Raw genomic sequence first — 27,424 nt, 5'->3', positions numbered from 1 at the left:
ATTCATATTTTGTGAAGAACCACACTGATTCTATCAGAAAATACACTGAAGATGATATTATCAAAATGTTGGACTTTTTAATCGACAATATATTTGTTGAGTTTGGAGGATTGATATTTCAACAGACAGTCGGTATTCCAATGGGCACTAATTGTGCAACCCTTCTGGCCGACTTGTTTTTGTACTCGTATGAAGCAGAATTCAGTCAGATCCTTCTAAAAGACAAAAAGAAAAAGCACCTTGCAAAATTCTTTAATATTACTTTCAGATATATTAATGATGTCCTATCACTGAATAACCCATATTTCAGTCAGTAGTTGCATCTCATATATCCCAGCGAACTTGAAATTAAGGATACTACTAATCATAGAAGGACTGCTTCCTACCTTGATATTTTCCTCAATATTAACACAGATGGACGACTTCACACTAAAATCTATGACAAACGGGATGATTTCAACTTCCCAATTACCATTTCCCATTTCTCAGCAGTAACATACCCTCTTATATATATGGAATATGGCAGTTGTTATCAAATAGTTCGTTTCTATGTATGTTGGCGTTTGTTTTTGTTGCACTTCAGTGTTTCTGTTGTTCCTTGTTTTCCTCTTATAGTTGATGTGTTTCCCTCGGTTTTAGTTTGTAACCCGGATTTGTTTTCTCTCAATCAATCAATTTATGACTTTTGAACAGCGGTATACTACTGTTGCCTTTATTTATCCTTAAACGCAGAAACATGATACAAAGAAAATTAAATAATGGACTTCTTCTAATACCAAATTGCCTAACAATCTCTTTAAATACGTTAATTTTGAAGAAAAAAAATGCATGCGCTTATTCCCGTTAAGAATTAGCTTAACGATTTTGGATTCGGAAAGAAGTGTCCTGATTTAGCTGATACTGTTCAAATTTATAGGTATCAATTATTTTACAAGTATGTTCAATTTCGTGCTTAATTTGGCCTTTTTAACTTTATTTATTCGAGCGTCACTGATGAGTATTTTATAAACGAAGCGCGCGTCTGGCGTACAAACTTTTAATCCTAGTATCTATGATGAGTTTACTGAAAAAGAAAACAACGACTTTTGCTATCAATTAAACTTACCGCACATAGTATTTTCCAGTTGATTGCCTTATTCGATTTGAAGCATATTCTAAATAACGTCGACAGAAATGTAAGTAAGTAAGGTGCACTAATGACAAGGAATACTGCCCATATCCAGGTTTCGTCAACCTGTGAAGTGTCCAAGTTACAAACTGATGTGTTGTATGTGGAACATGTAGAGCAGTTGGACTTTAACAAACTACCGAGTGTACCAAGTTTGGACATTCCTGACTGTACTGGAGGACTCATGTGCCATATGAGGATATGAAGTGATATTCTCGCTACAAAACCACTGCAGATCACAATGATAAACAAAAATATGGCAAAACAAACTTTTAAAATTTTCTCTGGTGAAGGACATTTCGAATCTTTTAGTTGCTCCTCATATGGATCATTTTCTTTTCCGGAAGATTCAGTGCTACAATTTTAAAATCATAAAATGTTTAAATCTAATACGTTTCTTTGACCGAGTTTAAGCAATGCAATTGCAAAATTTACACTTTAAAATTCACTTAGATGAAACATATCGAGCTATCTAGGAAATTGCAGTTTAAGTAAAAACTTGAATTATTTGGGCCCATATTTTGACATCAGGTATAATTTAAAGGGCATTAACTACGAATTAGAAAAAAACAATTGGGGGAATTCAAACATTTATAAAGCGGAATCTTGAAATAATATTTCACTAGTTAGTTTGCTTCAGTTTCGTCAACATAAGCTTAAAACATCGCTGATGTATTATTGCAAGTCAATAATTTAACTCATTTGAATCCGTATTTATGCAACCGTTAATTTGACCTTTAGTGGAGATGGGTTGCCCATGGGTACTGGCATGAAAATACGGATTTTGTGTTATCAAAATTTGCTGTCACAAAATTTTGGAACTTTTCTAAATTAAGGAATATATCTCCCTCATGCAAAGCTCTGATTCCTTTCCCGACTTTGGCTATACGTTTTGTTCCTTTTGGGTTTATAGCTCTTCATCTTTTTAATAAGCTTTGGATTTTCAAATATTTTGGCCTCGAGCATCACTAAAGAGACATTGATTGTCGAAATGCGCATCTAGTGCAGAAAAATTGGTACCGTTTATGTTATTACTACAACTGGGTCGATGCCTCTGCTGGTAGACTGATAGTCCCCGAGGGTATCACCAGCCCAGTAGCCAGTTATTCGGTACTGGCATGAAAATACGGATTTTGTGTTATTAAAATTTGCTGTTACAAAATTTTGGAACTTATACTGAATTAAGGAATATATCTCCCCCATGCAAAGCTCTGATTCCTTGCCCGGCTTTGGCTATACTTTTTGTACCTTTTGGGTTTATAGCATTTCATCTTTTTAATAAGCTTTGGATTTTCAAATATTTTGACCTCGAGCATCACTAAAGAAACATTGATTGTCGAAATGCGCATCTGGTGCAGAAAAATTGGTAATTATCAAAATGAAAAGAATGTCAACTTTGAAAAGTAAAACAAGGGAGACACCAGGAATAACCATTTCGTTAACAGATCCGGCCCATTAAAACATTATTATACAGGTCCAATGATGATTTACATATATTTTAACCTATAAAATGAAATCTACCAGTCCTAGAAAAATTATCATTATACGATTACACGTGGTTGTCCGTTTATCTATATTATGTTTATGTCGGGTTATATGACCGACGGCAGTCTTCAGATGTCATCTAGATCATAGGTGGGTTTATACATCCATGTCTAGATGGACAATCAGATGGCGTCTAGTCTAAATACTCAAGAAATGTTGATACATTATTACGAGTCCATACATTGTTAATTATATCTTTTGGAATCTTTTTTATGTTTTAAATCAAAAATAAGAATTTGGATCAAATCGATGGAAATGGATTTGACAGACCCCTATAGGTTGCATTTCTGTAAATATAGACAATGCAATTTCCCATAGGAACTCCCTTTGCGGCTAAAACGGTGCCACTTTTACTATGTAAGTTTCGTAAAAAGTTATATTCTAGAATAGAAAGTTGATATGCACTACTATTTTATTCAAAGGTAAAAATATAGCGCTGTGCGGCATATTTTCAACATTTATATGCCCCGAACTTGTTAGAGTTTAAACTTATACTAAAATTCTGTACTATCCCTACCTTCACTTTGGGCCTACTTCAGAATTCAATTTTCACCGCAACCATATGTTTTTATACTGGTAACATTCCCAAGTTATGTCTCTATGAGATGAAACATAGAGATAATATCTTGGAACCAGTACGTAAACAAAACGAAATATCTATGAATATTATATATCTCCCCAAAAGAGGTGTGGTTTGAGAAACAGCTGTATTTACAAAGTGCAACCTATACTAACATTTATTCAAATAGAAAACTCTCTAAAAACACTTTTTCTCATAACAATACTTATTTATCAGAATTTTAGCTTTAAAGAAATCACTGCATATACTCATAGTTTTCTTTTACAGTACATTATACACCCCCACCCCTGTTTCAATGTTTTAAAGAATTTGAAAACAAGACTTTAATTATTGCCAGCTTATCCTATGTGCATGTTTTCTGACATTAAATGTCTAGAACCTGTTTGAAACTATTCTGATAACAAATTGAAAGCATTTCAGAATACTATAAATGTAAAGTTTAGTAGTTAATCATTCCAACATTCAAGATTATATAAAGTATCCAATCCTGCCTCTGACTCCAGTCCACATCTTGCTGTATGCCTATTTGTCAATGAAAGTTCACAATTTCTGCCTCAAATGGTCAGTTTAGAAATCTTGTCACAACAGTATCATATCTTACCATAAATCTAACATAATTAAGCTAATATATGAACTAGGAATGTTTAAACAAAGCCATATTTGCAAAAGTTGCATGTATGAAGTTACCAGTCTGATGTATGAATTCACTAAAAGTTTTATAGAACTGACTGCTAACATCTGATTTTTGCATAACTTCCAAGCACAGTTATTGTTTTCTATACAAAAGACCTTTAAAACAATAAAATCCTAGCATTTACAGGTTAAATTATCGGTTTTAAGACCCAAGGGGTAGGCATTTTTCTCTGTTTTTTGCCACTGTGGCCTCAAATTTGCTAGATTATTCTGCTGTTTCTAGGAATATGGAATATTTAGTACATATTTAGGATAGAACACACTATTGTTAGTTTTATTGAGGTATTTTTGTATTTCTAGCTTGTATTTTGTTATGCCGCGGTCACAAAAAAGCACATTTAGGTGTTACGGCTTACTTTTGGGTTATCGACAGGACAAAAACACCCCACCAATAATATTCAGGAAGGATCTATGAGTTTCAATGACTGCGAAGAGTAAATATAAGTACTTCTAAACAATTTAAATTACAAATATGCATATATTATGAATTTATTTTCCATTCAGGGCTTTAAGTAAACTATGCATACTGTAAACTGTGAATTTATGCTGAGTCATCATAGTTAAGGCCCAGGATTTTCGCAATCTTCATGAAATATTTATAAAACTTCATATTTGAGTTAATTTCGTTAAAATCTCTGAGATAAACCAGATTTGGTGAAATTCTATAAGTTCTATTTTTTCACCCAATATAGGTTGCATTTCTGTAAATATAGACAATGTAATTTCCCATAGGATTTCCCTTTGCGGCTAAAACTGTGCCACTTTTACTATGAAGTTTCGTAAAAAAATATATCCTAGAATGGAAAGTTGATATGCACTACTATTTTATTAAAAGGTAAAAATATTGGGCTGTGCGGCATATTTCCAAAATTTATATGCCCCGAACTTGTTAGAGTTTAAACTTATACTAAATTTCTGTACTACCCCTACCTTCACTTTGGGCCTACTTCAGAATTCAATTTTCACCGCAACCATATGTTTTATACTGGTAACATTCCCAAGTTATGTCTCTATGAGATGAAACATAGAGATCATATCTGGGAACCAGTACGTTAACAATATATAAATAAGACATAGCTGAGAGGGTGATAGAGCAGATTGTTACCCCGAGAAAACATTGTCAACTGAGGCGAAGCCAAGGTTGACAATGTCTTTTCTAGGGGTAACAATTTGCTCTATCACCCTCTCAGATATGTGTTATTTAATTTATTATACTGAAAGTTCTGTTATTACTGTCTACTAAATTTCAAATTCATAGTAATTAACTATGACGTCTTGTACATAACAACCATCCGTATTTAAAAAAGCGCACACTTTATCAAGCGTCTCCTTGAAGGGTAATAGAGTATTTGCCATAGAATAGTGTAAATTGTCTCCCTCGTATTAACCAATCAAAATCTGGCATTTTGACATGAAGTATAATAAAACAAAATATCAAAGAATATTATATATCTCCCAAAAGAGGCGTGGTTTGAGAAACATCTGTATTTACAAAGTGCAACCTTTACAGATTTGTCTATAAATTGTTTGCATTTTTTCAAAAAAGTATACACTTGAAAAAAATGTAGCATAAAGGAAAATACATATAATAAACGGAGACATCATAAATCTTCTTTCAATCTTAAAGATCTCTTAACTATTTTCGTAATATATCGGAAGGCATTATTTACATTGTAAAATCTTTGTTCATTACACATAGGTAAACTCAATCTTATCATATTGTAATCATTTACTGGTATCTTTATTCAGTCTTCTTTACAAAGTAACTAAAGATTAAAAGTTTGGGTTTTTGTTTGCAATGAGCTATTCCTCATATATATGTTTATTTAACGATTGCTATGTTCAATCTAGCGTCTCAGTACTTTTACAATATTAATATCCTATTTATTCTTGTACTAACCATAAATAGTACCTGAAATATACATTTGTAATGTTGAATTATACACATCGGAATTTTGTCGTAAAAATGCAACTTTAAAAAATAATTGTTTTACTTAAACAAAATTAAGATTGAAGAACATAATAAATACGTTGAGACAGCGTTTTGTGTTTGTTAAAGCCAACAGAGCAGCTATATATGTAAGTCTTCAGTTTATTATGTTGTTTTTTGTACAAATCAAGGTGACAAACAGAAACTGAGGGAAGCGCATGAATTCCAAAAATAGTCAAAATATCACATCGGTAAAATTTTAGACCAGACGACGGGATACTGGTATCTAAAGATCTAAAACCGCTAGAAAATTGAGACACCGACACATCGTATTGGTCAACGAATTGGTGATAGTGACCGTAAAACTTTTGTAGTGTCGAATTCAGTCGTTATACTTTATAACTCTGCTGGAACAGTTTGTGTAAGAGCACACCTCTGTCAATGAAATCCGTATAGTGTGAAAATGCACGAGCGTAAAGTATTAACTGAGATTGTAACTGAACATGTTTTCATAAAACCTGAACTGAAAGCTACTGCCTGTTGAACCTCATATGGTTCCGAGTATGTATATGTTTTCTAATCTACAAAGGAAACCTTACCAATTTCGTTTTTATCTACATTTCAACTCCTGTGACTAGTGCACTTACAACAAGTATGAACATGAACTGTTATCAGATATTGACACAGCTAATAATTATGGTTTATTTACTGCTTTTAAATGTTTAAAAGTCTTTGAAAGTCATGCGATTTGATTTGCAAGATAAAAGGAATAAATAACCAATTTAACACCATCCTTTGAATTTCGAAAACTAAACATAGAACTAATTCACTCAATAATCAGCAAAAAGCAATATTTGATTCTAGGTTGAAGTTTTGACAAATAAATTGGTATCTACTTACCCTTCTGTGTGTTTACTTTTGTGATTATTTATAGGAAGTGTATCAGTCATAATTGTTTCTCTAGAAAAAATAAACATATCTTTTTAAGATTGCTCATTCATTTAACAGTGCATATGTTTTTAACTCGTGCTTCAAATAATAATGGTGTGCTCTATGTCCATAAATAAACTCATCATATATACCTGGATTAAATTTTATATTTACGCCAGACGCGCGTTTCGTCTACAAAAAGACTCATCAGTGACGCTCGAATCCAAAAAAGTTTAACTACTGTAACGAAAAGTCTTCTCAATAATAATTTTTTAACGATTTGTCAGAACACACCTTTCAGATCTTACAAAATGTACACATCCTTCACCGGAAACGTATGTTGTCTGGAGGGAAGTTTTAAGCATGATTGAGTTTTCTGTGCTGTTTTTATAAACGAATATAACAAAATATGGTTATCATTTAAATAAGAAAAATCACAACAAAAACCAAACAAGACATCTAGAGATCAACTTTCGGTCTTAATAAAAAAAAAGGCGTTTGTACTACATACAGCATGCTATCATTCGACCTTTGTCGAGGAAATATATGAGTAACATCAAAGACTTCATCAAGATGAAAATAATAACAAGCGAACAAGCTTTCTTTAGAATTTATTATATGTTAAAGGAAATGTACGATGCGTAACTTATGGTATAATACAGTTCGATCACTATGAGTCCGTTTTAGTAGTAAGACTAACTGAGCGTTAGGAACAGCATACGTGAGATTTTGTTGGTAGCACGCGCCTATTCGCCTAATGATTTCAAAAGTTTTATCTAATCAGTTGTAGAATAAAAGATACAGGTATAAATATACAGTAATAATAAATAAAGTCCTTTTTGGTATTATTATTATTGCTGCTATTAGGAAAACACGTGTTGTGTGCATATAATAGATATCATGAGCTTAAAGAAAGAAAGAACTTTCCAAAACACAATTTAAATCATTCGTCGAAGAAAGAAAACATCTTAATCACAAGAAAAAGACAAATAATTGTCCACAAAAACTATACTGAAAATTAAAGTTTGAGCAACACGAACACCACAAAATACTAAGGATGATTCATGATTCAAAAAGGGTCGCAGTTCCTGTTCAACTACTTGCCACCTCTCGCATTACTTTTATATGGACGTGGAAATTCATCAAAGTAAGGCCGTGTTCACATTGAGCTAATCTCGGTGTGGTGTAAGTGTACTCTACACTTAAACTAAACTCAATGACGTTCCCATTGATAAAAGTCAATGTTAACATGTAGTTTGAAACAGGTTTTGACTACATACAGTCGATAGTCAATGTAGGCCTTGTGTGGGTTAAGTGTTCATAAAACAAGATGTCAAGAGCGTGGATTTTATTGTGAATATTTAAGGAAGTTACATATATTGAATAAATATTATATAATAATTCTATGAATTAAGTTATTTTCATATTTTTATGACAAAAACTCAAAAATTGCTCCGTTAAAAACATGATTAAATTTAATAGCCTTTTCGGCTATTTGATTTTCAGTGGGAGGAGTTTTTTGTCTGATAGAATATTCATTTTACACCGGTTGATAGCACTTTTATTTAGCGTGAAAATTATTTTCACTTTTTTTCAACTTTTTCTTGCAAAGTTCTGCATTTTGTAGGACAAAATATTCAATTTCATTATGTCGTGGACACGGTTATTTGTAAAGTTAGTACCAGTCCATACTATTCATTTCCATAATCACCATATGTGTGACTGGGGAATAGTAATATGGTTACTCAGATCTTCTTCCGATCGGCCGTAAAATCCTTCCATAGTAGAGCGTCCGGTTGGCTCCGTCTCGGACGGCCTATAATTAATGGACCTACCAATTGTATTTATTGTGAATTTGTTCTCATCCTGAACATGTATGAAATATCAACCAACAATTAATCAATCAATCAAACATTTTCAAATTCCTTTTTTCGCCTATTGTTACGCTGTTTAAGCAACGTAATCGTGACATCTTTAGAACTCTCAAAGTCCTCCAAATCAATAGAACGATTTTCTTAAGGTACCGTTCATTCATCTTCTTGGTAAAAACCATTCTTTTTATTACTTTGATATAAAAAAAACATTGTGTGTCCAATAACGTACAGGAACATTTTAAAAACTCCATGTTGAATTCCACGCACTTCATTTTCAGAATTCAAACAATTTTTCTCACTTCCCTCCTGGAAAAAATACATTTTTTTCTTAAAAAAAAGTAATCTAAACAATTTATCTACCCCCCCTCCCCCCAAAAAATAAATTGTCTACGCCTAACTGATACAAAAGTTAACAGAGAATTTTTACATTCAATTCTATTAAATGTACATGTAAATAACGTGTACATGTTGTGTACTGATGTGAAAAATTTTCATGTACAGGTATTTAAAACCGATGTACGGATGAGAACAAATTTAATGTGAAACCAGTGTTCACTACAAGAAACTAATTGTAAGCAGGTTACCAGTACACAGCGTTTGGTATGAACACAGCCTAAGATATAAAGCTTTATTTTATAAATTTTTAAAGCTTGTCAGATGTCGCTTATCTAACCGTCAGATGCAACACACTATTCCTATACACTCGATACTTTTTTTATTCACTTACCCTAAAATATGACACTAAGAAATATTTGAATAAATACAAAAAAAAAAAGAAAGAGGGAATTTGTACAAAATATCAGTTGTTAGGATATTTTTGGTCGATTGATTCGTCAGACTGAGACATTTTCATTTGTCTTTTTTGTTGATTTATCAGTTCGAGTTGGTCGCATTCTGCTTTTACCATAGAAGGCAAGCGCTCGTCACCAGAAAAGTTTTAACTGATTTATCACTAGGATATTGCCAGTTGTTTTTGTGTAAATATTATCATAGTCATGAGTCGTTAGGACAATCCGAGCTTTACAAGATTTCAATTGAACGCACTTTTTCATATTAAATTATGTACTTCAAACAAATTGCTGAATAGATTTTGCTATGGTAATTCTTTGTTATTCATGACACAATAATTACATTGCATCACAATATGCTTAATTTCACCTTGAAATTTTATAATACGATGAATAAACAATTTGACTAATAGTAAATCTGTGCAAAAATTCCAAATAAAAATTAAGTCGAAGTGTCTTGTATACTTATCTTTTATAGGAATGGAGTACAAAATAAAAAATATTTGAAAACGAAAATAAGTTCTAAAATACATCTTAATTTTGTACACATGCATTTCAAATAAAATGTTCATTAACTTCGAACAAATCATGCCATAAAATTAAAGGAGGGTACAACCCAACGTAATAACTAACACACTTATTTTTTTTAATGTTATCTCATGGTCGATTTGCTTTTATATTCTAAAAGTAGGAACTGCTATAGGGACGTGTCAAAGAAAAGTAAAAGCAATAATCTATAAAATGATGGTACTTTAAAACATGCTTTTTGATTTTTTTTACTGGATTTCATGAATAATTCGCAAAGACTTCGTGATGAAAAACAACCTATTAATACAGTTTTTCGTATCAATCCCAGATACTTGAACACAATTTAGTGCCAGAGATCCACTTATATTTGGTCAAAATGAGACATTTGGTTAAAGGAAAAGGGCTATTATCTTTGAAATTTACTTTACACCAGTGACATATATCAGAAGCCGTTCAATCTTTAAAAAAATCATAGTAGTTTCTGGCAACATTTTGACGTATTTCGGAACATGTTATCATAGTGTCTGGAGATGGTCAATTTGATATATTCATCATCAGGACATCTTCAGCTTTACCAAAGTTTGAAATTATGCAATTTTTATTTCTGTGGAGTCATTTATTTATTAATCCACGAAAATTGATACCACACGACAAAAATAAATAATCAGAATTCTAACATGACATTCTTCAAACGCTTTGAGTACACACCCGTTGTAAAATATGAATATATTGTTTGGGCTGTTCCGATCGTACTCCCGCGTCATATGCTTTTTTTATGAATGAGCTACCCGACGTCATAGAACAATGACGTAAGAATATAAGCATTTTACGGGAAAATACACGCTTGTGAAACCGAAAATCATCACAACAAGGAAACGTAAACAAACGATGCTAAAATGTGTTATATAAGCCATTTTTTGTTTCCATATAAGATATATAAATACAATTATTATTTAGATTCATTCAAACCTATCTAAATATGTCATTGTAAATAGTTTAAGCATGCCATTTATTCAGTTTGCTCCGTTCTTTTACGTCAATTTAATAGTGCGTTTATTTATGGGAACAGCAAATAATGCCTTCACCTAGAGCGCTTCGATCCAAAAGAATTGCCGTATTTGTCCTATTAGAATCGAAATAATTCATGGGGGCATGAATATATCATGATTTTACCACTGGTTGTCCCTTTATGCCGATATTTTACCCCTCGCTATCGCTCAGGGTAAAATATTTGTCATAAAGGGCCAACCCGTGGTAAAATCACGATATATTCAAGCCCCCATGAATTATTTCTTAAGTATATTAAATTCTAACAAACAATTAATAATGGCAATTATTCGTTATAACTGAAACATTTAACAATTAGATAACAATAATTTTGATTTTTTAAATTAGATTTCAAAAATTCTTGACATTATATTGCACTGAATAAGAATTGCGGTCTTTTAAGTATTAAATTATAATCCTGGTACCTTCGATAACTATTAAGTATCAATTTAAATAAACACAAATATTTCACTCCTGAAATCAATGTCCATTATGTATTGAAATATTTCACTGTAATAAAAATACAATAAACAGTTTTACATGCACTAAACAAACATGTCTCCACATGTGCAAAAAACAAAACCAAAAGTTTTAAATGAATTGAGTACATAATAAAAAATATTTTGAAACATGGATTGTTTAATATATTTTAATCTTGTGCACAACCAATTCAAATATAATGCTCTCGCACTTTTGTGTGTTCATAAAATTATACTGTTGTATAAAAAAAAATTAAATAAAACACTTATGAAATTCCACAATTCAAACTCTAATGTAATGTTACTACTAAAATGGTTCACACGACATCTTCATTTAAATAGGGATCTTTCCTGTGCGTTTAGATATATAGCCTATTTATGTTCTGATGAGGACTTATAATAAGAACAAAATTCTAAAAGCTAGATTCTTTAAACATATACCAATATAACTATATAAGTGATTGTTTGAATTATCTGACTATTCCATTCAAATTATTGAGTTGAAGTAAAACACTTACCGATGAAGCTGTAATAGTCAATCCCCTAATTCTTACCCAATTTATCCCTATCCCGATAGATTGATTATGTTTTTTATAACCAAGGTGTGGTTTCTTCTTTGGTCAAAATCAATTATGACGTCAAATTTTCTTGCTTTTCTCTGAATATTCAATTGTGACGTCACAAAAAAAAAGACGACCATGTCCAATGAGTTCACTAATATAGAAGCATAGTTTTGTAGATCATTGAAAAAGACAGATAAAGTTTGCCTACATATCCTCTAAAACCCAGAGGCTGATTTAGGGAGGGGGCTAGGGGCCCGGTCCCCCTTATGGAGCTCGTATATAATTAATGAATACTTTATTGCTAAAAGATATTTTGTAAAAAAAAATCTATTTGTGAAGATGAGTATACACAATATAGTATTGTAGTTCAGGTTTCAGACAGAGTATATGATGTGATTTTCCAAGCTGAATATTTATATCAACCCTAAGCCGACCGAGAATGATACATTATATACCCTGTCTGAGACCTGAATAACATATAATATGCACATATATTTTATATTTTATTTTCATTGTGATTTATATTTTTGCTTTGATGCTTTTTACTTCTACATAAGAAACCAAAGTATGTTTTCTTGGTATGAACCGTTGTGTTTCGAAGCTTTGGATTTTGACCAGTTTTATCCACAGCTTTAAACATGGACGATTATCCTGTAAGTAGAAATTTTGGTGTTATAAAAAGCGCAATCTAAGGGAGCAGTTATGATTATTCAGGCGTAGTCAGTTTCTAGTAGGTGAGAATAGTCACTACTGTTATTGTATGTTTTACTTGAGTTGATATATTTTCCTTATGAATTTATGATTTAGATTGTTCAAATGCGAATTTGTTGCTAAAGATACAGGCATAAAACAAGTTTAAGTTTTAACAATTATTTTTTATATGCATTTCTAAACAAATCTCATTAAATTTATTACCCTAATCAAATCAATTTATACAAATTGCAACTGGCATATTTAAATAACAGTTTTTTTCAGTCTATCTGTTGTTTTTTTCTGACAATTTTCTTTTTTAGATAAACTCTTGCCAAATGCAATAATTATCACAAACTATTTTCAATTAACTTATCACAATTTCTATTTTACCTGCAATTTAGTGTGACATAGTCCACAAAGTTGTCGATTTACTGCTACTTGGCTCGATGGTTGCTTAAGAAGGAAGTTAATACTCAAAACTCTGTGTCATTGTAAATGCTATTGGGTGTTAATACTACCTTGACTGTCATTCAAGCTATATTTATAGCTTAGACGTATCATGTTAAAGGTTTTTTCCACTTTATATCAATATCTATGATTCGGCATTATATATAGCGACTATTGTTCTTACACGTTGTATTTTATGATAATTATCCCCCTACAAGATTTCAAAAAATTCAAATCGATAATTAATCTCCATAAGTTTAAAACTCCAAGATAAATCAATTCAGTTTTTGAAATTTCAAACGATTAAACAATATCTTTTGCACAATAAATTAAACTTGACACAACAAGTTATATGAATGCACTTTATTTGCATTTTGGCAAATTTGAATTTATTTGTTTGAAAACCGTGGAATACCGAGTACTTCAATGCACAGAATTTTAAAGGATATTTTTCTTGATGTTTCCACACAACTGTGTATAAAGAACATATCTAAATTATTTCTTGTTTGTACTTACAGTATGAAAATATTAAAACGAGTGGTATTTTTCAAAGACAACCAAGTTGTAAATATAATCCCGGATGTTTACTTGTGCTAGTTTAAATAAATATGAAAAAATATAAAAGAACCGTACCACGTTTTTTTTATTAGATCCAAACATTAGTACTCCTTTAAACGAGGAAATGATAGTTGTTGCTACACAGCAATATCGATTATTTTATTTCAAAACCAGAAACAAAGTAAAAAATAACTGGTCATGAAATTAATTCGAGAGGATTAAGAAAAACCATGTTCAAAAACAATAAAAAGACGAAAAGACAGACAACAGTATATATATAAACAAAGCACAACGAATTAGCTTAAGATAGAACAAAGTCATGACAAGTACAATAAAATGATAAGTCATTAAAAGAGGATCTGAGATGGTCTTCTCCGAAACAAGCAATAAGAGATTCCACCACTCTTGAATGGTCATTGGCGTAGTGCGATCCATTACCAGTTTAAAAAAAGTTTTTTAAAACATTCAGTGATCTGGGTGATTGTTGATGGTCAAAACTCCACTCCTGATCGACATTTAGTTCTAGTTAATAGCATATATAAAAATGTAAGCATCAAATATATGTTTAGCCTTAAATTTGTGTCTTTTCTTCTGAACTGTGTCCTGTCCTATATTGTGTAAAAGATAGGCGAAAGATACCGAACGGACATTCAAACACATAAGTCGAAAATAAACTGACAACTCCATGGCTAAAGAAGATAAAAACCAACAGACAAACAAAAGTACAGAAAACACAACATAGAAACTAAACTCTCTAAGCAACTAGAACCCCCCCTTTTCCAAAACTGGGGTGATCTCAGGTACTCCGGACGGGTAAACAGATCCTGTTCCACATGTTGCACATGCCGTGTTGCTCTTGCAAGTACAAAACCGGCGATAAGTCCAATTCGGTAGGTCATATTCTGGGAAATAGGGACGACATTGCAGTCACGACAATTGGAACATACCCGTCTTCATCTGTGAAACAAATATTCCATAACGGTCAACCAACTCGTGATGGCGTCCGAAAAATTTAAGTAACCCTCTATCAAGGAAATTATGATAGGAAATACAAGCCCTGAAATATCGTATCAACTGGAAGATATATACTCCGTATGCAGGCGCTGCTGGAATGTTGCTACATTGAAATTTAAAGTTCACAATTTGAAAGCTGAAATCATTTGTTTTGTCGTAAAGTGTGTTTTCAACCGACCTCCACTATCAATTTCTAGATGTAAGTCAAGATATGGGGCAGACTTAACTGAATCTGTTGTATTCTTTATCTCAAGTTCGATGGGATAGATGCGTTCAACATAGTCACCATATTTGGATTTTTTTAGTGAGAGAACATCATCTTTCTAGCGGAAAGTGAAGTTAAAGGATACTGCTAACTTTTTTTCTTTCTTCCTAACAAGTTTCTGTATTAAGTTAGCCTTATATGAATAAAGGAACAAGTCGGAAAGAAGAAGAGCACAGTTGATTTCCATGGGAATGTCGATTGTTTGTTAAAAGCAGGTCCTCCAAACATAACACATATGTTGTCAATCAAGAAATCCAACATCTTGATAACGTCAGTTTCAGAAATGGTTTTGTTTGAATTAGAGTGATTTTTACAAAGTAGGTTTTATCCCTCCCTAAGCAAGATACTTGTATCTACGTTGGCCATTCTGTTTATGAAACAATGCAGGACCATTTCTGTCAATTGTCATTTAGTTTGGAATGGGGAATACTTGTGTAAAGTAGAAAAAAATCAAATGTTTTAATACTATTGCAAGATGAAAGTGTCTTAGATTGTATGTTCTCTAAAAGATCTTTGGATTTTTTAGTATCCACATCTGATTCACGCCATTTCTAGAATAGGTAGTTTCGCAATAAATTTGAAGCCCGGCTTTGATTGCTGATAACTGATTTTAATAATTAAGAAAGAGGTTTCATGAAGCACTTGGAAGACCAAACAATATAACGTTTTTTGTAAGGACAGTTTAGGTATCCCAATACAGTGAAGGAAGATCAAGTTCTTCATCTTTGGTTGAAACTCCAAAGGAACAGAGAACAGACCTACGATTATTCAGGATTTCCTCCTTGGTAAGTGTCGTGGGGGTATTTGTTGAGTTTCCAAGTGAATTATCAATACCTAATTTATTTATCAAGCAGTAATGTAAAAGAGAGACGAAAGATACAAAAAGGACATTCAAACTCATATTATGTAATGTGATTTAAATAAAAAAAAAATTGCTCAATAGCGAAATTTAGAATATAAACCCGCTTTTTTCACTCAATTAAACCATATTATGTATAAACTCGGTTTGGAGTTCGTCAAAAAAGGAAAATAGCTTTGACGACAAAACGGTAAAATAGATTTGAGTACACATAAATCTGTTATTTATGTCATTTGCATTTTTGTTCTTTTTTGTAAGTTTATTTTTGTACTTTATGCCGATCAGATGATTCAATCCCATGCCAACTCATTGAAAAGAAAATATAAGTTGAATATCATGCTTCAAATCTTTTTTCGTATAGTTATTGATAATGAAGTGGTACTGGGACGACCGGTAGTATCCTCATTCATTGAAATACCTTGGAAAACATTCTTGACAAATTCCATCGCACATTCAAGATACAATACTTACAGATTGACGATACTAGTATGAAACCAAAATGCACCCTTTTTAGACAACATTTTCATGGGGGATCTTGAAGAATGCATCTTTTTGAGTGAGCCATACAAACCCTGTTGATGACATTTAAAACTGAAAGATATCTACAAGATGTTGCAGATAATTGTAATCAAAAGATGCAGAAGATACCAAAGAACATTCAAACCTCACATGTCGACACTAAACTGAGAATACTATGGTGAAAACGAAAAAGGACGAAAACCAGTAGAAAAAGGTGTTTTTGCTCCTCGGAATAAAGGCTCATTTTCCATTTGAGACAACTCAGCAAACAACAAATCAGCATTATAAACAAGCTTTCGGTTCAGCTCACGAAAAAGACAGAAAGATCTTCCTGCGCCCTAGATGACAAATGCACCTTTCATCCTAATCTAACAAATCTTTCATCCATTGTCCGCACTGTCGTCTTATTGGCTTTAAGTCTTCCTTAAAATAATTTTGTTCATCACCTCGCACTATTGGTTAACGCAGACCCAGAAATCTCAAATATATACTAGCTACACTTGAAGAACTTGAAAATCTGGGGTTACAAACCATGCAGAAGAGAGAATTGTAAGTGTTATTAAGCCACAAACACTGACGCTTCGTCGACCCAGTGACAATGCAGTGATATAACGTCTATGCAATTCTGACTGTAAAACAGTAAATAGTATTTATGTTTTTACTCGTGGATCTTGGGGGTAATATCAGGTGATCCGGAAGGGTAAGCAGATCCTGCTCCACATATGGCACCTGTCGTGTTGCTCATGTAAATACAAACCCGGTGATGATTCTTTTTTGGCAGGTCCAATTCTGGAAAAAGAAGGACGGGATTGTGTTACAACGATTGGAACATATCCGTCGTCATCTGTGAAAGAAAATGTCCATTACAGTCAACCAACTCGTGATGGCGTCCGTAAACTTTTCGAAGGGATAATTTTAACTAGATATATACTCCTTATGCATGCACTGCCTGAATGTTGCTACATAAAAAAAGAAAGTTCACAACTGGGAAGCTGAAATCATCTCTTTTGTCGTAAAGTTATGTTATCAACCGACCTCACTGTCTAATTCTAGATGTAAGTTAAGATATGAGGCACACTTAACTGTATCTGTTGTATCCTTTATTTCAAATTCGATGGGACAGATGTGTTCAACATAGTCACCAAACTTTGAATTATTTAGTGAGAGGACATAATCTATATATCAGTTTAAGGTAACAGTAGTTTACCGATGTTCAAAGTTCATACTAATAACAATAAACTGTTGACAGAGAGATATGTCTCGCCTGTCGGCATAAAATTCAGAAAAAGCAATCTGATTGACAGCAACATTGCTTATTAATTCAAAGTCGCTGGACTATGATCTATTAGACAAGGCCTGAAAATGGTCGACAAACTTAGATGTACAGACAGTAATGTAACTTTATAGAAAATATTTTTGTATATTGTATGTAGTTCCTATCAAACTAACTTAAGCAGAAAACTTAGCATTGAAAATAGCTTATTAATTCAAAGTCACTGGACCATGACCTAGGGGGAGGGCTCGAAATAGTCGCCAAACTGGTATGAACTGATAGAAATGCAACTTGATAGAAAATATCATTGATCTATCACAAGTAGTTCCTATCAAACTAACTTAAGCAAATAACTTAACATTGAAAATTGCTTACTAATTCAATGTCACTGGATCATGACCTAAGTGACAGGTCCTAAAAATAGTCGTCAAACTAATATGTATGGATAGTAATGCAACTTCATACAAAATATTGATCTATCACAAGTAGTTCTTATCAAACTAACTTAAGCAGAAAACTTAACAATTGTTGAGCCGTCGCCGGAAAAGCAATCCCTATGTCTCCCTTTCCGAAAGTCGCGGGCAAGAGAAAAACTGAGTGAATCGCATGAACTCCAAAAAGAGTGATCCTCTGCAACGATAGGGTAAGCGTTTCCTGAATTAAATAAAGTTAAACATCAGATAAATTAATCATCGGTAATTTTATACCCGAGGAAGACGCTACCCAATCACTATGCATCTTTTACGAAAAAGACATTCCTTTGAAAATATCTTCTTTCAAATATAGAGGCTAACTAAAATTGTAACACACAAGAAAGTAAACAGATACCGAGACTATTTTTTTGTTGGTTTCATGTTGCTCGGTCTTGGTTATTCGTTGTCGTCTTATCATCAATCAGGCCGTTGGTTATCTCTAATGGATTGATTTACATTTTGTCATGCCAGTGCCTTTTAACATTACAATATGGTATTGGTTTCTTTACTGCTGAAGGGTGAACAGTGGCCTATAGTTGTTTACATCGTTGATTATCTCTAATGGATTGTTTAAGAAATAATTCATGACAGCCGTAGATTTGTTTTCATTTAACCATGGGTTGGGCATTTATATTCGATTATTTTACCCTGAGCGTTAGCGAGGAGTAAAATACGAATATAAATGCCAAACCCATGGTTAAATGAAAACAAATCTACGGCTGCCATGAATTATTTCGATTCTAATAGGACAATTCGGTAATTCTGCACCTGTTAACCGTGAAAGCCCTATACATACGATACTGTTTTGGCTGTTCCGTTTTACCCAATTTATATAATATTAGTAATATTATATAATTCAATGATTATTTTTTTTAATCGCATTTTTCACTTATAAATTTTCTTCCAATGTAATTTTATTCGTTCAGAGGCGTACAAGAAGCTTTAAAACGCCCGGTATTTACATTTGATTTTTTGTTTACGGAAACATATTTGTGACGTCACCTTGTTTCGTTGCCACGTCAAGACAATAACTTAATTTCGCGGAATTTTTGTTTTATGAAATTTTACCATGAAAAATAAATTGAAATGGACTGATTTGTTTATTTTGCTGTAGAATAGAGATAAATATATTGTATCTGAGGCTTGGCCTTCGTAAACTGGGGATTTTGATGTCGAAAATTGAGAATATCTGGCAGTATAAATAAGTTGGTCGTAACGCGGAACAGCCGTTTATGTGTATTACTGCGTTTGCGCTAAAGGTAGATATATTGTGATTATACTGATTGACGATAATAGGTCGTCTATTAGAATTTACATTTTGTCATGCCAGTGCCTTTTAACATTACAATATGGTATTGGTTTCTTTACTGCTGAAGGGTGAAGAGTGGCCTATAGTTGTTTACATCGTTGATTATCTCTAATGGATTGATTTACATTTTGTCATGTCAGTGCCTTTTAACATTACAATATGGTATTGGTTTCTTTACTGCTGAAGGGTGAACAGTGGCCTATAGTTGTTTACATCGTTGATTATCTCTAATGGATTGTTTTACATTTTGTCATGCCAGTGCCTTTTAACATTACAATATGGTATTGGTTTCTTTACTGCTGAAGGGTGAACAGTGGCCTATAGTTGTTTACATCGTTGTCTAAACTTCTCTTGTCAAGCTAAATATTACATACATGGAAAATCGGTGTGTTCCAGAGCCGTATAAAGCCAGTAGAAATAAAGATAGGTTGGAACATGATCGTGAGGGATTCATTTCTTAAACAATTAAATTCCATTTACACAAAACACCTATTCTGCTGTTCTTATCGTTTGCCGTATCACAATGAAAATGAAATCATAATATAGATATTATGTTTATATCTTGTTTTCATCGAAATCAGATATTTTTCTTGTTAACTTGTAGTCAATAGCGTCCTTCCGGAGAACATCCAAACATTGAAGAGTCCCATATGTCAGTGTTTCCAAGGGCGATATTTTTTGCCACTAGATTGCCCACATCTCCAGTCTTAGCCTCTTGCCTTTGTTAGTCGTGTATGTTTTTTTAAATTTTAGTTCATTTATATGTTTCGGAGTTTAGTGTGACGTCCATTTCACTGAACAAGTACACATTTTTGTTTAGGGGCCAGCTAAAGCCCGCCTCCAGGTGCGAGATTTTCTCGCTGTGTTGAAGACCCATTGGTGGCCTTGGGCTGTTTTCTGCTTTTTGGTCGGGTTGTTGTCTCTTTGACACATTCCCCGTTTCCATTCTCTCAATTTTGTTTTATTTTGTTTTATTTTGTTTTTAATTATATTTAGTCTTGTCATATTTCCTAGTTCTCAAGAATTGTCACTTTAATTTACTTGTAATATTGTAATATTTTGTGATTTTTATGTGGAAAATATTTTTCTGATGTATCTTCCTGTTTATAATTCTTATTGTGTTTCACATCATTTTCAGTGTTGTTAAATCATATTTCTTATGGTAACTTTAATACTAGAAATGTAGTATTCATATATTCTAAAAATAAGCATGTAACAGAAATGATCATTGTTGATAAGATGAAATGAAGTCGCTTTTTGTAAATCGCCTGATACATGAATTATCATTAAATATTCTATATTTTCTATCTCAGGAATAGATTGCATTAGCTGTATTTAACAAAACCTCTTGGAACTTTGGGTCCTCAATGCTCTTCAATTTCGTATTTTAAGTTATTTGGCCTTGTGACTTGTTTGATTCGGGCGTCACTGATGTGTCTTTTATGAACGAAACGCGCGTCTGGCGTACACAAAATTTTAAACCTGGTATATTTGATGAGTAACACAATAAAGGTGTGATCGATACCCTGCTAACCAATACACACCACCCAGACATATTATAATTGTACGCCTTTCATTGAACAACCAAGCAAACTGTTCGCCGGGAAAACAACAAATAAGCTAGAGATAGGGAAATTATCTAATAATCAGGCTTGAAAATGTTTCTGGTTAATGTGGTTACCTATATATGTGTATAAATATCCAGTCAACATTAATGAGAAAAAATAAAATAAAATAATACTTTGTTATAAATATTTTATTTATGCATTTTAATTTTAAAAATATAATTGGTCGCATTTTGGTCATTACAATGTAATTGCACTTTTTGTCTTAACACATATCAAATATTTAAAAAAAAAATACATTATATTTTTAGAATAAAAACCCGTTTCATAACTAGAACACACGATTATCTGTTTTATGTATAAAATGTATAATTTCTTATTAGTACTCATTTAGATACTTTCATTTTATTTTTTAATAAAGTTTGTGCAATAAAACTAACAGAACACACAGGGAGAATGTTAATACTCAAAAGTATACAAAAATATTAAAGAAGCTATAAAAATATGTATAATTAGTAAAATCAACAATTAGTGATGTCATTTGGAAAATATTTTTTTAATGTAACGTCTTGTGTTTAATCCCTATTGTTATTATTCCAAATACAATATGTTTTAAGTAAGAAATAAACATAAATATTGCTGAAACATGCATATAGATGTTGCCAAGGAGAAAGTTAACAGCTTTAATAATCTGATCACAGTTCCAGTAAGTGTATGTATCTAGCATTTTTACCTTTTTTATTCCAGAAATGCTTTACATGGGTTGCAAAAAAAAATTTGCGATCACAGTTTTCAAAGGACCATTAGATTAATGAGAAAAATTTCTGCGAGATAAGATTGTGTGACAGCGTAGTGTAGAGAGTCGAAAAGTCATTACTGTCAACCAAATTGAAAGGACCGTCAAAAGCCATGTGTACAAAGTGTCTTGTTAATAATGAGGTTATAGCCGATATCTTGTTAATTTCGAAGGAATCATGAACACAATCACACAACTCCAGAAAAGAAGGAATCTAGATGTTAAAACATAACTTCTTCAGTTTACTTTCAGAAAGGAATTAATGCGTTACGGAACTGAACAGTTCTAATATAATGAAATAAAGGTCGTTTTGTTTTTGCAAAACGTCTCATACATTATGAAGGTGTACCCGATATCTTGTCAATAACAAAAAAGAAATACGCACAACTCAGAGAAGAAGGATACATGTAATTAATCTAAATATAGTAACCGAATTACTATACAAAAAAGGAGATGTTTTATGATTGCCAGTGAGACAACTATCCTCAGGATTTCAAATGGATGTAAGCAATTACAGGTCACCACACGACCTTCAACTTTTTACTTTCTACTTTCAGACAGGAACTTGAAATTTTGTAGATTCTATGAATGAATGCGTAAATGAAATGATAACAGAAACGAAGCGTCTTTGCAAAACCTCGAAGGAAATTGAACAAAAACACAGGTCACACAAGAAAATGATAAGGTATCTTACAATTTGTAACCTAATTTCCACCATTGAGCAACTAAAACAAAGCAACGGTACGTCGGGAAAACTATAAATCGGATACAGAAAATATTTTACTCGTAAAAACTTCCAACGTGATCTGAAACGAATTGTTTCTGGGTAATCTACTTATATATATTTTTTCTGGTGTTTTAAAAAATATTCCGTAAACATTAATATAATATAAAAAAGTATTGCATATTTTTGGGCATTTGAATAAAAAAAATATAATTCGTGGCACATCGAACATTACTATGATATTGCAGTTTTTTTCCAAGTACATATTTAATTACAGTAATAGCTTTTAATGGTTTTGAATATAACAACAAATCAGTTTCGTGACTGGACCAGAAAATAAACTTTCTTAATATTATAAAAATATACTTGCTTTATTACTAATTTTGGATACTTCTCTAAAACGAGAGAAATCCCAATCAATCGTATTCCGTTTTGTTTCAACGGTAAATACAGATTGTTTATTGCACTACTAGAACACACAGTTTATGGCAGTTATTCCTATATCGTATGTAGCAAATTCTAATAGCGAGACAAATGTACAGGCAGAGTGACATTTCAAATAACATAGGACAAAAGTAAAAATATGTTATAATTTGTAAAATGTAAACTGACCAAACGGTATAATTTGTAAATACAAAATAGGAATATCTATACCGTATGTTATTTCCTTTTCTCCGACTTAAATAGGGATTTGTCTTTATTGATCCCTTAAAATATACATATCTTGTTTACGATTCTGTCTGAAAAGTCAGTACGGAAAGGATATCACTGGAAATAGGAATTGAACTAAGTTAAAGGACCATCCGACCATCAAGAGTAAGTCATTAATCGGCCAGACAAGTACAATGAACAGGGGATACTCATTAATACAGACAAGTACAATGAACAGGGGATACTCATTAATACTGACAAGTACAATGAACAGGGGATACTCATTAATACTGACAAGTACAATGAACAGGGGATACTCATTAATACTGACAAGTACAATGAACAGGGGATACTCATTAATACTGACAAGTACAATGAACAGGGGATACTCATTAATACTGACAAGTACAATGAACAGGGGAAACTCATTAATACTGACAAGTACAATGAACAGGGGATACTCATTAATACTAGAAACCATAATAAACTGTTGACACAGAACTATGTCTCTCATGTATGTAATTTTGATAGGTAAATACAAATGTCAAAATTAAAATGACAATGCTTTAACATGTAAGTATGCAAAATATTCAAATTTCAATTAACCATGACTGAAGGTGCAGTATCCATGGAAATGAGTTGTGTTAATGTCTTTAAATGACCTCATCTCAAATTTCAATATGTAAACTATGCAAAAATTGCAAAGTCAATAGACCCGCATGATGAGTTACGGGACTAGGCCATATAATTTTCATGGAAATGAGATGTGCCAATGCTTGTTCAACTGCATACCAAATATCATTGAATTACCATTTGTAGTTTCCTTTGAACTTACCTAATTACAAAATTTAACTTTTAAACTAAGCAAACATTCCAAAGTCAATAAACAATGATTGAATGGGAAGGGCCAAATTATCTCCATGGGAATGAGATGTACCAATGCTTATTCCTATTAAACTGACCTAATCACAAACATTGATAACACATGTTTGAAGCCGCCGCCGACACCGAAAACAATTCGTTGAAGTAAGACACAAATGGTCGTTTACAGAGTTTAGGAACTTGTTTGTTCGAATTCTTATGACGATATAGAATTCTGGATAACTATCACAATGCATTATGAAAATTCTGCAGTGTAAAAAAAACGTTGAAATATTAGCTTCACATGTATAACTATAACAATAATACAAGATGTATATTTTTTAAATAAAACAAATTAAAAACAAGTATATATAATTTAATAATAATATGAAAAATAATTAAAATAAGTAATATTAATGGTTTTATAAAATACAAATTATAATACTGGATCCTCAAATTTATTGAGTAAACTTCAACATGCAGATTTGTTTTACAATTAAGGCTTAACACGGTTTCATAGACAAGAAATAACAAGAAATAATGATTTTCCTATGAAGGTAAAATGTCAAAATCAAAAGTTTTCACTCCCTCTATGAACCCTTTCCATCGAAGTTTGTCTGATCTAACGTTCGAAAGATAATATCAAAAAAATAATTGTTGATAACTGGAATGCTTAGCCTTATATCGATTGCAAGTCTAAATTGACATAACTCGACTGAAAATATTATTTTTCAATTACATCATGAAATCCTAAACAATGAAACACAGAAAGTTCTAGTTTCCAATATACATTTATAGGGGGTCATTTATTAAACTTCCTTGTTCTTGTATTTTGGCTACTTTTGTAAGAAATATATCCAAATAATCATTATTGGCACAATCACCGTTAACACGTGGTCCATATATTTTGAAAGCTTAAATGAAAGTTGAACTCGGTGTATTGGACCTTTGTCAGATATTGTGGGTCAATTCATCATGTTCATTTCTGAAGTGTTTATACAGTCAGGACTATGATCGCCAATTGTTTTAATGATGCTCGGTTGAAAAAAAACCTAATTATCCCATAAAGAAGTTGTTTATATGCATTAATAGTTGAAATATACATCGAGTTTAGTTCTATGTTACGCTTTGCATGAATCGTTTGACTATTGAAGGTACAACATGTAAAAGATAAATAATTGCTTCGCCAACCTAATTTATTTAGAAGCCACAATACAAATATAAAATGGAATCCATCTTTGAAGAGTTTGTTAAATGTCCTAAGAATGCGAAGTTCTATAGTTTTAAAACAACTGAATACTGTTTCTTCAACAGTGATGATTGTTCATAAATAAAACCATGTTTAAACATAAATACGGATATATTTCTTACCACTGTCCAGCCAAATGAATAACATCCTTTTAATAAATGCTATCCATATAATGTATACATACATTGGGTATCTTCTAAAAACTCTGAACAGAAAAATCCAACATTTTAGAATTTTAATTTCGACATTGAAAAGCAAAATTATTTGAAATAAAATAAATATGATGAAGACCACATAATTTTCATGAAAATGATACTAAGTTCATAACCAATTATCTAGTCCTACCATTACAATTTTAAAACTAACCATTGAATCATGACGGGAGAGACCACTGCTCCTGTATAGTCTTATTGAAGTCTTAAAACAAGTTTTATTGATGATAATTCAGAACACCATATGGTAAAGTCTATCATACATTTTTTTCAATAATGAAAACTTAAAATCTTAATAATGTAAAAATATCAAAATGGCAGAGTATTTCATTCTTTTTTTAAACTTAAGACATTGATGCTAAAGCTACTGTATACCAAATATCGGCGCATCATTTACACGTAAAATTCATGCAAGTTTTTCATATAAGCACACACATACATTTGAATAACATAAAAACAATCTCACTCAATGCATTATGGAGTATGCGGATGATTGACCTCATATGCCAATATTAGTACTTCCTAATTAATGTAACTAGAAAACTTAAACACGCCAAAAATGTTATCTGTAAACATTCATTTCGTCAGTGGAAATTATTTTTAATTTAATTTTATTATTATTTTTTTTACTAAATTCTTATTCTGAATCCGGCATCATCAGCAAACTTTACAGGTGCTGAAAACATCGTCAGAAACCTATATGTATGTCTCGCCTACTGCGACATTCATTACAGGCGAACTAAATCTATGATAAGAAACCTTGTATAATACTAATTATACTAGATAAACCAAATAAAAGGTCTACATTACATTCCTTGTGTTTTTCATCTAAAGAGGAATCATCTGTAACTACTGCATTCGCAAAATCAATAAGTCGAGCATCTATCTTACAATCGGCACTACTGTCATAGATGAGGAGAAGTGACACAGAAAGAAAACTAAAAACAGTTTGTTCGGACATTGCTGTATGTATATGCTTAAGTTTTTCCACAATGCTTAGCATTTCCTTTTTTCTTTCTGTAATACCATCGTGAAAATACTGTTTTAAATTCAACTGTGCACCTTCATCGTCTAAAGCTCTTCCTATGTATTTATTCTGTGATATATATTCGCCAGTGTGTTTCTGAAACAGCTGTTAATAATATGCACAAGAGGTTAAATATATATGCATCGAAGTAATAATATTTTACCTTTTTTTCAAGCAAGGAAACGAGAACGGCACAAATCTTATCGAGAAATTTATTTAATGTTCTTTTTAAAATTCACTTCTTTGGTTATTTTTCAGAAACGTAACTGTCGGACGAAATTGTTATTCTGACCTTCCCGCACTATCTGACATCGGCTCTGGCCTAAGATTTTACCGTTATGTGCCATCATTTTTCGATGTCTTGATCTATACATTTATATTACCTTGCTCTTTGTATACTCCCGCTCGGCAGAGTCGGGAGTATATAAAAATCCCCATGTCCTCATTCCGTCACACTTTTGGTTTACAGATGTAATAGAGATAACCGCTTTTTGAAATTAATTAAAATTTAAATAGAATGTTTTGAACTAAGAAAAGACAGCTTAAATTCGATTTTCCTCGTTTTCACTTCTACCGTTCCAGTGTTACGGTACTTGATTATTGGAAGTTTTTTTAATTATTTTCCGAATGAAAATGATCCTTTTTGTAAATTGATTGAAATCTTAATTGAATGTTTTGGAACACTAAAGACGGGTTAAGTTCGATTTTTTGTTGTTTTCACTTTTACGGTTTCAGAGTTCTGGTACTTAATTTTTTGAAAATTTTTGTGGTTTTCGGATAATATAAATAGAGAAATTCATGATC

The 27,424-nt window shown here is 32.1% G+C and overlaps 1 protein-coding gene across 1 annotated transcript in view; it reads right to left on the bottom strand.

Annotated features, from left to right (window-relative positions):
- Positions 1–21,273: 21,273 nt before the first annotated feature.
- Positions 21,274–27,424, bottom strand: part of LOC127730940 (inositol hexakisphosphate kinase 2-like) — a 28,758-nt gene continuing 22,607 nt past the window's right edge. Inside the window, exon 6 of the mRNA XM_052239565.1 lies at positions 21,274–26,725. Coding sequence (XP_052095525.1) covers positions 26,339–26,725 — 387 coding nt within the window. The 3' untranslated portion in view covers positions 21,274–26,338. The remainder of the gene's footprint in view (positions 26,726–27,424) is intronic.

The sequence above is a fragment of the Mytilus californianus genome, unplaced genomic scaffold, assembly GCF_021869535.1.
Source record: "Mytilus californianus isolate M0D057914Y unplaced genomic scaffold, xbMytCali1.0.p SCAF_2, whole genome shotgun sequence".
In the NCBI taxonomy this organism is placed as follows: domain Eukaryota; kingdom Metazoa; phylum Mollusca; class Bivalvia; order Mytilida; family Mytilidae; genus Mytilus; species Mytilus californianus.
The sequence above is the reverse complement of the archived record's forward strand: the minus strand, read 5'-3'. Positions and strand labels throughout refer to the sequence as shown.